The sequence below is a fragment of the Henckelia pumila genome, chromosome 1 (assembly GCF_033568475.1).
Source record: "Henckelia pumila isolate YLH828 chromosome 1, ASM3356847v2, whole genome shotgun sequence".
Lineage (NCBI taxonomy): Eukaryota > Viridiplantae > Streptophyta > Magnoliopsida > Lamiales > Gesneriaceae > Henckelia > Henckelia pumila.
The window spans coordinates 133,815,356-133,831,888 of record NC_133120.1 but is presented as its reverse complement, the minus strand read 5'-3'; the positions used below and the strand labels follow the sequence as shown (position 1 = coordinate 133,831,888).

At 31.9% G+C, this 16,533-nt stretch overlaps 2 protein-coding genes across 2 annotated transcripts; both read right to left on the bottom strand.

Annotated features, from left to right (window-relative positions):
- Positions 1-762: 762 nt before the first annotated feature.
- LOC140874042 (uncharacterized) lies at positions 763-9,045 on the bottom strand. The gene is made up of 4 exons (XM_073277320.1): positions 8,824-9,045; positions 4,921-5,604; positions 1,014-1,304; positions 763-852 (listed from the first exon to the last, which is right to left on the bottom strand). The coding sequence occupies exons 1-4, from the start codon at positions 9,043-9,045 to the stop codon at positions 763-765; spliced, it is 1,287 nt and encodes a 428-aa protein (XP_073133421.1).
- Positions 9,046-12,253: 3,208 nt separating this feature from the next.
- Positions 12,254-15,222, bottom strand: LOC140892410 (V-type proton ATPase subunit E-like). The gene is made up of 6 exons (XM_073301289.1): positions 14,978-15,222; positions 14,773-14,873; positions 14,163-14,319; positions 13,231-13,424; positions 12,932-13,031; positions 12,254-12,539 (listed from the first exon to the last, which is right to left on the bottom strand). The coding sequence occupies exons 1-6, from the start codon at positions 15,077-15,079 to the stop codon at positions 12,504-12,506; spliced, it is 690 nt and encodes a 229-aa protein (XP_073157390.1). The 5' UTR covers positions 15,080-15,222; the 3' UTR covers positions 12,254-12,503.
- Between the last annotated feature and the right edge of the window lie 1,311 nt (positions 15,223-16,533).

Below are 16,533 nucleotides of genomic sequence, written 5' to 3'. Positions count from 1 at the left end.
ATCTAATGCTGCATGCATCACATTAGTTTTGTATACTCATATTTTCGTACTAGACGTTATTCGCTCACGTCCATTGTGTTATCTTGGACACCCCATTCCACAAGTTAGGTCTCGGGTTGGACGGGGATTAGATCGAGGCAAGGTTAGATGCAGGCCAGAATATGTTGGGAGTTATATTGCATGCAGTCAGTTTCATTTTGAATATGTGTGTAGGAAAATACATTTGGGATTTAGTGTCAGTTGTATTCCGTCGGTTCCTTTTGTACTAGTTTTTAAGTTTTTGCAATAAACTATGTTCTTTCCATAAGTGTTTTTATATTAAACTAATTTCATGTTTAAGACTGCGAGTTAGTAGGTGATCTAAACTGGGTCACTTCAATAACTCCATGAAACATTGACAAATTTCCTCTCTTAGACTTATCAATAGATAACCTCTTTAGTATGGCTGAGCCCTAGCATCCTCTTTAATATATCTCTATAAATTTTTATTACCAATACAAATGATGCATCACACATATATTTCATGGAGAATTTTCTTGCTAACCACACTTTAGTTGATTGCAATAATCTTACATCATTCCTAATAAGGAGGATATCATCAACATAAAGTATTATAAATGTCACTGCACTCCCACTAACTTTCTTGTACACACATGGTTCCTCAAGATTTTTAACAAAACCAAACTTTTTGATAGTGCTATCAAATATGAGGTTCAAACTCCTTGATTCTTGTTTGAGACCATACATTGATCACTAAATTTTTCATACATTATGCTCGCTTCTCACCGATGTGAATCCTTTCGGTTGAAACATATAAATCTCTTCCTTAATATCTCCATTAACTAACATTGTCTTCACATCCATTTTTCATATTTCATAGTCATACCATGCTGCTATGACTAGCATAATCCTAGTGAAATTAAACATAGCGACGGGTGAAAAGTTTCCTCGTAGTCAACTCACTGCCTTTGAGTGTATTCTTTTGCAATCAATCTTGTTTTAAATATCAATACCTTCCCATCCGCCTCAAGTTTTCTCTTGTAGATCCATTTGCATCCTATATGAACAATTCCTTCATGTGGTTCTATCAATGACCAAACTTGGTTTGAATACATGGAGTCCATTTCAGACGACAAGGCTTCAAGCCATTTAGGTGAATCACCATCAGATATCGTTTCCGTGAAGTTTCTAGGATCATATCCATGGATATGCTCATCATGACCTTCTCCATGAAACAACGTATATCTGATTGGGGGTCTAAAGCTTGTCTTAGACCTACTAGGTGCATGTACCTCATTTACTGACTATTGAGGAGTGGGTATTATTTTTTCAGTAACGGGCATTTCTCGAACTTCTTTGAGATCTATCATCACCCATTTTCTATCTAATATAAAATCCTTCTCCAAGAAAGTGATACTTCTCGAAACAAACACTTTTATTTCTTTTTGGTGATACAAATAATATTCAACAGAACTCTTTGGATATACCAAAATATAGTATAAAATAGATCTACTATTTAATTTATCTCCTACTGTCTACTTCACGTAAATAGGACATCCTCATATCATTAAATAATAATATTTTGGAGGTTTTCTCATCCATATCTCATATGATGTTTTTTCCACTGTCTTTGTATGGTTAAAAACCTTTGTCATAGTTTCAAGCACATAGACCCAAAATGAAGGCGGAAATTCAGTGAAGCCCATCATTGATCGAACCAAGTCCAATGTTCTATTACGACATTTTGACAAACCATTCAATTGTGGTGTGCCTGGCAGAGTCCACTATGATAGAATTCCATTCTCTTTAAGATAATCTAGGAACTCGGTTCTCAATTACTCCCACTTCGATCAGATCAAAGTGCCTTAATGATTTTTCCTACCGTTGTTTCAATAATTTAGCTTTGAATTCTTTGAACGAAAAATCGCTTTTTTGGTCCTCTATGTTTGTCACTTTGCGATTTCAGTCCTTTATATTTTCAGATTTTAGTTTTAGTCCGCTATCTTTATTTTTTTGGCAATTTTAGTCTTTTTTTCGATGTGGCGCTGATGTGGCACCAATTCAGTGCTGACGTGGAGCTGAAGTGTACAGTGCCACGTAAGAATTTTTTAATAAAAAGGACCGAATTGCAAAAAATCATAACATGAAGGACTAAAACTGAAATGTGAAAACATAAAGGATGATGGGCATGTTTGTGTTGCATATTTTAATATCATTGTGTTGTTATTTTGCATGCGTTTGTGTGTTTTAATTAAGCATTGTGTTCATATTTCATACATCGTGTCTACATTACATGCTCCCGTGTTTATTGTATAGGACGTAGTGTTTTGTCGAGGAAAAGATGGAAAAGCTATTGCGCGAGAATAAATTACGGAGCAGCAATGATCAGAAAATCATATTTAATTTTACAGAAGTCCAAATCCGATCCCACCGTCCAGAATAAAGTTCAAGATGTTTTAAAGCAGTTGTCCAAATTTCAGCTCAATCCGACGGCTAGATCTCTGGATATGAATTTTGCAAAATCGCTGCTCGCTGGGAGAAAAGTTGCTCGCTCGATCCTCAACATCTTGCGGATCGAGCGGCCAAAAAAATTTGAAAACAGTAGGTTCGGAAAAGTTGCTCGCTCGATCCGCAACATCTTGCCGATCGAGCGAGACATGCTGTTCGGGAAAATATTTGTAATTTAGGAATTTTTATTATTTAGGACTCTAGCCTTAATTAAAAGAGATATCTCGAATTTTAGAGTCAGATATTGATTGGGGAAGAGAGAGGAGACGCAGAGGAGGCTCAAGAACCATCTTGGCGGCTAGGTTTTATCTTTCTTATTCTTAGATTTTAATTCTTTTTGTTTTTATTCTTGGTTGAGGAAGACGAACCCTTGAATTTATTTATCTTGTGAGATTCAGATTTTCATTGTTTAATTCAATTTGAGTATCAAGAGTTGTTCTGATTTATTTCATGCTTGTATGTGAGATTATAGGCCTGTGATTTCGCTATACAATCTACTGCTAAATTAGAATTCAAATCCGTAATTGTTTGAACCATCTAATTTGTGAAGCAACTACGTTTGATATTTTCTGCTGTTGAATTTATTAATTCATAGGAATAACAATTGACTAGGCTAAATTCATCCGCTTGTGTATGAGTTGTCTAGCTTTATCAGTTTTACTAGTTTAAATGCTACCGTGGATTTAAATCTGATCTCTGGTATTGGGTTAATTTATGGGGTAAGGGTTAACTTAGACTGCTGTTGTCTAGTTAACTAAAATTAAGGTGAAACAGGAATTAAATTTTTAATGATGAATATTCGATGTGAATTAATTATTTTTAGGGAATCAATGATCGAGTGAATGATTTCAAGGTTGTAGTCGACCGATACCAAGTCTCGTTAATTTATTGATCTTTCTTATTTTAATTCTTGCATAGTAATTAGTGAAATCCAAAAAATCCTCTTTTATTTATTTCCAGTATTTTTAAGAACACAAATAAATTCCACTTTCCTCATGGGAACGATCCCTACTCTCCCTACTACATGTTTATTTAGTTAATCTGAGTTGGGTTAATTTGGGCGCGACACGACTAAGCGCTACCAGAGGACCAAAATCGCAAAGTAACAAACATACATAACTAAATTTGAAATTTTCCCTTTCTTTGAACTAATTTTCAAATGATTCAAATTTTATTACAGAGGACTAAATTTCGCATTACATATATACTTGGGATGCGCAGCGTATCAATATATTTAATTTATATTTTGTTAAATAATTTTTGTGAAGATCTAGAGATTATAATAGAATTCAAAAAATATAAAAATGGTTTTTATAATAAGTTATGTTATGGGTGTCACGATCATTTAATTTAAAAATTCAAAAATATAGATATAGATAAAAAGAATTATATATATATATATAAATATATATTATAAGATATGCTAAGTATAAATAAGATACTCTTCTGAATTTCAAAAGCGTTTCAAAAAAATCAAGGATATGACTAGTAAAAAATAAATGTAGATTGTTATAAGATACACTTGGGAGTCATACACTAACATAAAAATAAGAAAAAATAAGTTTTTTTGTCCATTAACTTGTTCATATTTTGGTTTTGGTCCATTAACTTTTTGGATGTGGTTTTTGGTACACTAACTTTGCATTTTCAGTGTTTTTTGGTCCAAATGCATATGTGTCAATTTCTGATTGGTCCAAAATGATTACGTGGACCAATCAGAAGCTGACACGTATGCAGTTGGACCAAAAAATACTGAAAATGCAAAGTTAGTGTACCAAAACCCACATCCAAAAAGTTAATGGACCAAAACCCAAAGGAGGTAAAGTTACTGGACTAAAAAACTTATTTTCTCAAAAAATAACATCCTATGAATAAATATATTAATTCCAAGTTCATATTTGTACTCTTGACGTGGATTAATGGGGGATTTTGACATGGGTGCGTGCGTGTATATTGAAACTTTTGTTTTGGGAAAGTCTATCACAAAGATATGTCACATAAACACCACGGAATATCGCCTTTTCTTGCGCAAAACTAACAATAAAAAATCGAAAATATAAGAAATTTGAAGCAGCAATGATTTCAATAACATTATTTCTGCTAGACTTATTTGAAAATGCAAATCATTGCTGCTTCAAATTTGGATCGGAATGATATTTCTGCTAGACTTATTAAGAAGGTAGACATGAAATACGTACCAATAACAAAACTCGAAATTTAATGTTCTTGATAAAAATCAAAATCAAACCCATAGCCTGATCATGTTTGGGGGGGATCCAAATGAGGAGAAAGGAGGCTTTCAGAGTAGTCAATGGCTTGAATATCTGTAACATCACTTGACCCAAACTCTTGCCATAATCGTAGGGATTATATGCGATCATACTCGAGTCATTATTAACGGCCAGAACATACCCAATCTCCCCCACGCACATGGGCTCCGCGGATATTATCATATTTTGCGTCGTCGTCATTGTGGCGGAAGAAGGTAGCCACTTTGGTCCAAGATTCACTCACACCGTACTCCTTCATCACCCAAACATTTTTAGAATAACGTCCGTAATCGATATACAAGCATAAACACCCTCCCAAAACTCCAAGCATGGCCCAATCCAGATCGAGTTTTTCATCAAGAGGCACCGGAAGCGCGAATCTCGAACATTGATCGGTAGCCAAACTTAGGGCCACCACACCACACTTTTCCCGCTTATAGCGTCCTTGGACTTTGAAATGAAGAGCCCCATTCACCAACACACCCGAATGATGATGCACTTGGCCGTGGTACCAATCCGACGTCGTCCACGATTTGTTTCTCAAACTATATTTTGCCAACGTGGGTTTTTCTTCCATGCAAACTCGCATCACTTTATAATCGTCACTGGATGGGTCGTAACCGAATCCGAAACTGGTGAAAAACTCGTAGTTCTTAGGAGAAACATCTATCGCCCTGTGTTTTCTTGAAGCCGGATTCCACAAAACGATAGATTCTTTCAACGAAGAAGCGACTAAACAAACCAACCCATTACAAGAACCCACGAGCCGAATCCTACCATGCTCGCGGACGAAACCAAACGGCGGCACAGCTTCATGTTGACCCGGCTTAAGCCACAGTGGGCAAGTATAAATCTGATTATAGGAGCGAAAGACGAGTCGTCACGCCGAGGATTTTAGATAGGCGTTGTTGAATTTTTGGCTGCAGATGAGTGAAAGCCATGCCTTGGAATCGCACCTGAATTCAACAAGATCTTTTGCGGGGAGTCTCGATAAAATATCGGTCAGGAGGTCATGTGGAAGAGGTTTTGGGTTCGATTGCCATTCCGATCTAATTTTGATGCAGCAATGATTTGCAAAAAGTTTAATAGTCTTTGAATATTATGTAATCGTGGCCTATTTATAGAGATTATAAGATTGACAAAATCTCTATCGTATAATCATTGATTTGGATTAAATCGGAATGAATCGTGAGAGAATAATATTGAGAATTTATATAGAGAGTTATATTTTCACGAAGAAGTTGGGATTTGCGAAATATTGAGTCAGACTAGAATTTAATTGTTGGAGTCTTGTGAAATATTGAGTCAGACTAAAAAAAAAGGTTTTATCAAAAAAATTATTATAACTAGGCCTTCAACTTTTACTGATAGCATCTTACATATGTATCTTGGCATGCATATATCGGGTAGATCAAATCTTTGGTCTAGTAATTTGCAATTTTCTATTTTTATAGTCCGGTTAACATTGAATTTGAGATTTTAGTGCTGTTATTTCTATTTTCTTTATTTTTGGACGTATTATAATGAATTCAATTTGAGAATTTAAGGATTCTAGCATACTTCAAAATCATATTATTAAAAGTAGCCTTATTCATCAAATATTTTGCAATATAGCCTTCCATAAATTTAAAATCCTAAAATACCCTTTTAAACATGTTCTAAATTAGTAGATTCTATTACTATAACTCACTCAATAAATTAAGAGAGATTTACAACACTATATTTGGAAGAAAAAAAACCAGCTCATAAAAAAGGGTTCATTTCAATCTACCTTTACATGCACTACCTCCATGATAGATCTAAGGGTCCTCATTTATCAATACATGTGGGGTTCATAAAAAAATAATGGATCTCATATTTATTGATAAATGAGGACCCTTAGATGTATTTCAAGACAATGCCTGTATAAGTAAGATCTAACTTACCAAAAAAATGATTGTTTAAAATGTCTTTTAAATTAACACAATATTTTTCACAATACATGCCATACATAAAATTTAATTGATAAGAAAAAATTACATAGCTTTTAATATGTGACTCGTATTAGATACAATATATATTCCCTTTTACACTTTTTATATTTCAAAAATGAGAATTGATTTGAATGAATAGTTTACTGCTTGTGCCTTTTTCTAAAATAATATTTTTTTAAAAAAACTCAATTGGATTTGTTCATATATAAACTATTTTTGGAACCAATCCGTGTAAAGTTGAAAGGAATTTTTAATAATGTGAATTGACTTGTCAATTGTATTTGGTTTAATCTATTCATACTAATATGTGGAAAGTAAAACCTAACACTCAATAATTTTACAATATTCAGGCTGCGTTTACTTAGTGGGATATGATTATACATGTATAAATCATACTAGGATTATTAAAATGAGTTTAATGGATATAGAATAATAATGGATAAACGGTAACATGTTTACTTCGAATTATTAATTTTGACATTAAAGTAATGATTGGTGGACGAATTACAGTTTTACCCTCCACCTATTATAAATAATTTTATGTTTACTTTTGTATTCATAAAATTTGAATTAGATTATTTTTAAAAATTTTAAATTGGGAGAGGGTAATTAGGTTATCTATGAATTTTTTTTTCCAAAAATAATGATAAGGATGAGTTATACCTAGAAAAAGGAAGGATGAGATATCACGTCAAATAAGGGTAAAAAAAATGAAATGACGGGCTTTGAGATTTGAGGAGAATTGACTTTTTTCAAGTAAACAGATGATGATATTGGATTAATAAACTCATCCTACCTTTATGAAGCCAAGTAAACGCAGCCTAATCTATATATATATAATAACTGAATTTTTGCTAAATATAGTAAAATCCCGCCAAAAACTTTTAGCTAAAACAGGAAACAAACTTTATTTAATTCTATTTATATGTTTAATGCACCGAAATTCATTTTAAATATTACTTATTTAGAAATAGTTTTTATTTTAATATATATCTATATATATAATGCTCAAATATAATTGATTCAAATTAACTTACTTTATAATAATTTGATTTGCCAAAAACTTACGATTAAATTGGTAGATATTAATTAATACTATAAATATAATAATAAATCAATTTTCAATTTAAAATTTGCTTAATCACTTTATACAAATATAATTAATTATTTGAGTTCATATATATTTCAAAATCTCTTACAATACTGTAAATAATAATGTACAAATGTATTATATAACAATTTCTTTCATTTAGTATTTCGAATTTGCTTCATAAACAATTTAATACGGAATTAAATTCGTCTGAATACATGCTCATAACGCCAACAAACAAACTTTTCAAAAAATTATCATATATATGTGAAATCTTCAATAAATGCTATAATAATAATAATAATAATAATAATAATAATAATAATAATAATAATAATAATAATACAACAAAATTTTGAAGATTTCCCGATTATATATAAAATTTTCAATAAATGATAAAATTTTTGTAATTTATAATTAAAATTTATATGGGTCAAAATTCGTCTGAAAATTTGCTTCAAATCAAATTTTGAAACAAAGTACCACATAAATGGGAAATTTTAATAAATGCTATATTTCAATAATAATACAACGAATTTAGAATATTTCTCAATTACATATAAAATGTTCCATAAATAATACAATTTAACTATTTTAGAATTAAAATTTAGAAAGTTTACAGAATTAAGGAGGTTAAATTTGCTTAAAAAAATACATAAGATAATATTATTTGCAGAAAAAAATTGATTCGTTTTAAAATATTTACCATATTTATAAGAAATACTTATATCATTTGAGATAATATTTAAATGGACATACCAATTTTATGTGATTATATTAAATTCTTTATCTTGGTTGAGATAACTCTTACTAATAAAAAGAATATATAAAGATATTATAAAAAATCATATATTATTTTTCTATCAGAATTTTTTAAAAATAAATATTTTTCAAAAAATTAAAATTTTTGTCGATTAATAAATTTGATTAAAAATGTTAATTATTTTTTAGAATATGTTAAGTAAATTTCATCAAGAGGCACCGGAAGCGCGAATCTCGAACATTGATCGGTAGCCAAACTTAGGGCCACCACACCACACTTTTCCCGCTTATAGCGCCCTTGGACTTTGAAATGAAGAGCCCCATTCACCAACACACCCGAATGATGATGCACTTGGCCGTGGTACCAATCCGACGTCGTCCACGATTTGTTTCTCAAACTATATATTGACAATGCGGGTTTTTCTTCCATGCAAACTCGCATCACTTTATAATCGTCACTGGATGGGTCGTAACCGAATCCGAAACTGGTGAAAACTCGTAGTTCTTAGGAGAAACATCTATCGCCCTGTGTTTTCTTATAGCCTGAATTCAACAAGATCTTTTGCGGGGAGTCTCGATAAAATATCGGTCAGGAGGCCATGTGGAAGAGGTTTTGGGTTCGATATTTGGGATGCCATTCCGATCTAATTTTGAAGCAGCAATGATTTGCAAAAAGTTTAAGAGTCTTTGAATATTATGTAATCGTGGCCTATTTATAGAGATTATAAGATTGACAAAATCTCTATCGTATAATCATTGATTTGGATTAAATCGGAATGAATCGTGAGAGAATAATATTGAGAATTTATATAGAGAGTTATATTTTCACGAAGAAGTTGGGATTTGTGAAACATTGAGTCAGACTAGAATTTGGATGTTGTTGTCTTGTGAAATATTGAGTCAGACTAAAAAAAAGGTTTTATCAAAAAAATTTATATAACTAGGCCTTCAACTTTTACTGATAGCATCTTACATATGTATCTTGGCATGCATATATCGGGTAGATCAAATCTTTGGTCTAGTAATTTGCAATTTTCTATTTTTATAGTCCCGTTAATATTGAATTTGAGATTTTAGTTTTGTTATTTCTATTTTCTTTATTTTTGGACGTATTATAATGAATTCAATTTGAGAATTTAAGGATTCTAGCATACTTCAAAATCATATTTTTAAAAGTAGCCTTATTCATCAAATATTTTGCAATATAGCCTTCCAAAAATTAAAAATCCTAAAATACCCTTTTAAACATGTTCTAAATTAGTAGATTCTATTACTATAACTCACTCATTAAAATTAAGAGAGATTTACAACACTATATCATGGATCTAAGGGTCCTCATTTATCAATACATGCGGGGTCCACTAAAAAAATAATGGACCCCATATTTATTGATAAATGAGGACCCTTAGATGTATGTCAAGACAATGCCTGTATAGGTAAGATCTAACTTACCAAAAAAATGATTGTTTAAAATGTCTTTTAAATTAACACAATATTTTTCACAATACATGCCATACATAAAATTTAATTGATAAGAAAAAATTACATAGCTTTTAATATGTGACTCGTATTAGATACAATATATATTCCCTTTTACATTTTTTATATTTCAAAAATGAGAATTGATTTGAATGAATAGTTTACTGCTTGTGCCTTTTTCTAAAATAATATTTTTTTAAAAAAAACTCAATTGGATTTGTTCATATATAAACTATTTTTGGAACCAATCCGTGTAAAGTTGAAAGGAATTTTTAATAATGTGAATTGACTTGTCAATTGTATTTGGTTTAATCTATTCATACTAATATGTGGAAAGTAAAACCTAACACTCAATAATTTTACAATACTCAGGCTGCGTTTACTTAGTGGGATATGATTATACATATATAAATCATACTAGGATTATTAAAATGAGTTTAATGGATATAGAATAATAATGGATAAACGGTAACATGTTTACTTCGAATTATTAATTTTGACATTGAAGTAATGATTGGTGAACGAATTACAGTTTTACCCTCCACCTATTATAAATAATTTTATGTTTACTTTTGTATTCATAAAATTTGGATTAGATTATTTTTGAAAATTTTAAATTGGGAGAGGGTAATTAGGTTATCTATGGATTTTTTTTTTTCAAAAATAATGATAAGGATGAGTTATACCTAGAAAAAGGAAGGATGAGATATCACGTCAAATAAGGGTAAAAAAAGGTGAAATGACGGGTTTTGAGATTTGAGGAGAATTGACTTTTTTCAAGTAAACAGATGATGATATTGGATTAATAAACTCATCCTACCTTTATGAAGCCAAGTAAACGCAGCCTAATTATATAATATATAAGACATTAAGGCTACGTTTACTTGTGTTGATAGGATTGTGAAAATATAATTTATAAGGTAATTAGTAAACTAATTAGATATGATATAGAGTGTTATGGATAAACAATAATTTGTTTACTGTGATTAATTACAATTGTGATTAAAATTATGATCAAACAAAAATCACAATTTTGCCCTTTAAATATGATAGAAAAGATTATAAAGAAGGGTATATTTGGAGTGTTCTAATTTTCTTTCCATTTATACAAGCCATAGATTTTTATCCTTAATGAAATTGAGGATTATAAATCATGCTCAAATCTAATTATTAACGGGCATTGAGTTTAGAAATTTTTGTTAATTTTTAAGTAAACATGGGATGAATTATTATTAATAGTCTTATCACATGATAATCACCCCAAGTAAACGCAACCTAAACATATATATAGTAGGGCATATAGTTAAATTTAATTAAGTAATATAAGGTTTTTAATTAATCAGTATTTAGTTTATTAATTTATTATTAATTAAACTTAATTCATAAATTAACTATGATTAGAAAATCGAATATGATTAAAATTATTTAATTCCTGGTACAAAAATATCAATATATAGAGAAGTATGCATTATATCATTTCATTAGAATAGACATCAAGAAAAATTATAGTATGAACCGTATGCCACATGAAAGAAGGGTATTAAAAATTGATTTACTATTATGATGGTATGTCCAATTATTTTATGTATTAAACCACACGATAAAATTTAATGGTGGTCTAACAAAAAAAAAAGATATTAATGGAGGGATTTGTTAAGGCACAAGATGATTAATTAATGGTGGGCTAACAAAGAAGAAATGAAGAGTACAAAAGAAAATTCACATTCAAAATAACATATTTAAAAATAAATAATGATGACGACGAAGATAATAATAATGAGAACAACAATAATAACAACAAGGTTAGAATGTTAGATTTACTGATTAAATATTTGGATTTTTTTTTTATCATAATCAATCGGAGGTTGGTCACTCGTGTATTCAAAGTTAAATTGTGCTTCAAGCAGCGAGTTAGGGACATGTACATAAACATTGATGAGGATGATAGTTGAGATACGAAAAAATAATTTCTTTGAAAATCACAGTATAAAATTTGAAACTTTCGTTATTTAAATTAAAAAGTCAAAATTTGATTGAAATTTTACACAAAATTTGAAGATGGTCTAAGATATTCAAGATCACAGAAAAGCCTTGAGGTATCAATAATCTATGCCAGAATAAACATATAATTGCACACATGTAGAAAAGTAAAGAAAAATGAGCATTCTTGCTGAATGTAAAGAGCAAAGCCTTTTTTTTAATCAGACTTGTTAAATCAAGGTAGCAAATACCAGGCCTGAGCATCTTGCTTTTATTGCACAAATTTAAAGCCAAAACTCAGAATCAGCTTCGAGATGAAAAGTTCGAATAAAAATGAGAATCCAGGAAAGTGCTTCAACAAGATGAGAAAATGACATGATGCAAAAGGAGTATAAAGACAAGTTTCCAATCTCAGGACAATGCAAGCTCGATTTGATCCCATTAGGCAGCAACCTGACCGAATAGGCTCTTCCGAATCTGTAATTTGCATACAAGTAACGATAAAGTAAAGATCATGCTGAAGAATACATCGTACTGATTAATAAACCATTAGTCAACGAGGTATTTTTACATGCATATATAACAAACAAGGAAAGTAAGAGTGGCACCTAATCTTACAAGAGTTCTATACCACGACAAAATCTAAAATAGTTTATAGCAGAGGAAAACATGTTTAGCATTTATATTGCAAATAGAAAAGTTGCAGATGTGCTTTATAGTATTTTGCTGTCTTCTGTGTACCATCTCAATTCTTTAATTAGAATCCTCCAAAACAAGATAGAAACCCATCAATCCCAATAGATTACAGCAAGGATATATTAATACACATAAACGCAGATAAAAGTGTAGCTAGAGAGTTGGGAAATAACCTCTGGCAGCTTTTTACGAAAAACAACTTCCAGTCTTGCATCAAGAGTATTCTCAAAAACAATTTTCCCATCTCTAGAAGCCAATACTACACCTCCAGAGCTGAAAAGAAAGCAGGAGAAATAATTATAATCTAGACAATACATCAGTTATTTGATTCTTGGGCTAAATATCCAATTACCAAATGCAGAGACAGTAATCAGTATTTAATTGGTTGTCTTCAGTTAACTATAGTATCGCACAGACAAATCATTGTTCTGCAAGTTCCTATTTGTGAAACACAGCATCTATCAGTAAGTACCAGAAAAGACCATGTGCATTATGATGGGAAGGAGCAGGAGGAAGGTTGACATTATCGACTAATATCTCAGGAGAATGAACTTTTGCCATCTGTGCATACTCCTCCTTTGCTGAGTTCAAGACAGAGTTTACCAAATGCACGTCATCTTTACGGCAGCGCAACAACACAGATGGCTCTTTCAGCCTTAGCAAACTCTGAAATGCAAAAATACATCACAGCAGACGTGGTAATGAGTCAGGCCTCAAGTTGGTATATTCAAAATGAATGACAAAATAATCTCAATGAAAAATATAAGGTGTATTCTGACATCATTCAAACTCCAACAAAAATAATAAATGGAATCTGCGGCAAACTTGATCCATGGGCTTCAACATTGCAACAATAAATAGTTAAAAGGGTGTAGGGTGTTCTTTCTTTGCAGTCTCATGCAACTAGAAAAGTCGAATGCCAGCAATTGTTTAGAATAATGGCAAAAATAATCAATATCTTAATTTAAAATTGTCAGAAAGACATGGTGATACCTCCGGAAAGGCAACAGTTTATTGTAAGATGTCACATCAACCAACCGAAAAAGTAAAATCTGGGTTAATTTTATGCCTAGCGGAAACTGAATACAAAACAAACGCCTATCAATGAAACAGAAAGTATATTTAACAATAGACATGGATTATCTTCTCTTCCAGCAAACTTAATATTAAAATTTAAAATGTTGTGAGCAGGCTCTTCGCAGATTCACAGTCCTACCCGCCTCCAAAAAAAAAGAGATAGAAAATCTCAAAGACCTAGCAAGCTATGGATAAAAGAAAGCATTCTAAACTGACTCTATTTTTGTAAATATCTACATTATATGGATCTAGAGCTTAGATAAATGATGTTCATTTTTCCAATAAAATAGAGCATAAACTACATATCAAGACTCAACTTTAACAAACCTGAAAAATAAGATCCTTCAGGAGATGCTTGTAGCTATTGTGGTCATGGCTCGCATGCAACAACTCCTTCGACGCAGCCTCCTTCATTGAATTGACTAGATCATCCTGAGCTTGTAGAACCTTGATTCGAGAGGCATTAAGTTGCATAGAGTACTCACTGTAAAACACAGTAGTAGATAAACATTTCACGACAGAAATTCAATATTCAATATATCATAAATACTTGCACTCTCAAGAACACTTGACCATATCTCTATGTCATTATACACAAATGATTCTTATGGCCAGTAGCATACCTCCTGTGAGCAAGTGAGGTAACCAACTCTCATACAAACAATTATTTCTAGGAACTATGGTTTCTCCAACAAAACAGTAGGTTTTCATAATACAGGGGGCTTTGCCCAAACTCCATCCTTCTTGGTCAAAATTCATTGGTTGGCCCCAATTTTTGGGAACAATCAACTAACCATGCACAAGACAAACTAATCAACAGCATCCAGCATAATATATACAGCACAAAATTGAATGTTTCTGCTTACATTGATGCATACGCGGCACGAAATTGAAAAGATCAAATAAAGGTGTGAAACATAAAAGAAAAAAAGCTTACATTTTCTTCCGAACTTGAACTTGTTTCTCCTTGCGTTCATACTCTTGTTTGATCTTCTTCTTCTCAGCTTCCACTAGTTGCAATTTCTCAATATTGAATTCCTGTAAAACAAACAAATCGATGAAATAACTTCCACTCCAAACCAAAAACATACGCAAAACGCACAAATCCAACAACTAAATCGACTTGTAACAAACACGCATACTTCTTCAGCGGAGACGGAGATCTCGTTAGCCTTCTCCTCCGCCTCCTGGCGGATGAATCGCACCATCTGCTGGATCTGCTTTGAAACATCTGCATCGTTCATATTCGGATTTGGATAGGATTACGGTGAATTGAATTCGGGTTTATCCTCTTCTCTGCTGAGAAACAGTTGGAATCTTCGCTTGCTCGAGCAGGGAATCGATGCCGATGAGATTGAGATTTATACCGGTTAATACGTTGATCGAATAAAAAGCGAATATTGTTTCCTTTCACCCCACCATTTGTCTAATTTGCAATTAAGCACATCTGTAATATCTTGTTTATTGATTAAGTCATGTATTTTTTCCAATTTTCCTTTTTACCTCTTCGTCAAACTAGGTAGGCAATAGTTCCATACTCTATAATAGCGTCTTGTGCGTACTAAATAATCTGTTTTTTTATCATAAAATTATATTTCAATTAAAATTGTCAAATAAAATGATTGTACTATATATTAAACACAAAAATTGTGACAAAAAATAGGAGAAATAGTTAAATGAAAAAATAAAATAAATTGAGATAGTGGAGGAAAACGGTTATGGTGTGCGTTTTTTATATATATTTATTTTTATTTTTGTGCACACGAAGAGACCAACTAAATGTTTCTTACATAATAGTAGTAATAGATATGTAAAAGCATAGTTGTTTGCTATTTTTAGAAATTTCCCACTAAAAACATACTATAAGTGGAAATGATGGATGATTTAACATCGACACGCGTGAAGGAAACAGTTCAGTTGACCAACCTCAACTGAACTCAATTTGAAAGATTCAGGAGTCAATTACTACAATGTAATTCAGTTTGGGAAGTTAGCATTCACACCCAAACCGATACTATCGAGAAAGAAGTCTACGACACCCCAACCGATCCCCATCAAGTGGTATCAGAGCGAGGTTCCTTCTCGTTTCTGAACTTATTTCAAATGAACGCATTCGGAGAAATCACTAAGAGCTTCTGGAGCACAATTATTGATAACTGCACTGCCAAGACTGTTGAGGCATGTTCTACGGCTAAGAATCTTTGGCAACAGTTGATCAAGTTAGGAGATGAGGAGATAAAGACTGAAGAGAGTAGGAGTCCATTAATCGAGCTCATTGAAGAACCCTGCTGCTCAGACAAAGCCATGAATACATATGAAGAAAACAGCTTCATGGCTCTTAACGATCAACCATCCTTCAGAGAGCAAGCATCAGAACAACCTTCCACAAAGGGAAAGGTATTTGATTTTTAACTCGAATAATTTTACACGAGAGGAGTTAGCTGAAGCACTTCATGACATGACTAATGAGTATCAAAGACTGTGCTTAGCATTTGAGAAAGTCAAAGAAAAGAAAAATGATTTTCCAGACTGCACAACTGAACCCGACTGGGAGATGTCAGTTGAGAAGATCAGTCTAGAGGCAGAAATTGCTAAGCTCAAGGCTGAGAATGATAAACTACAAGTTGAGAGTCAGTAGTTAAAATCAAAAAATCTGAGGTTAACTAAACTTATTCAAACTTGGAATAAGTCCATAGTT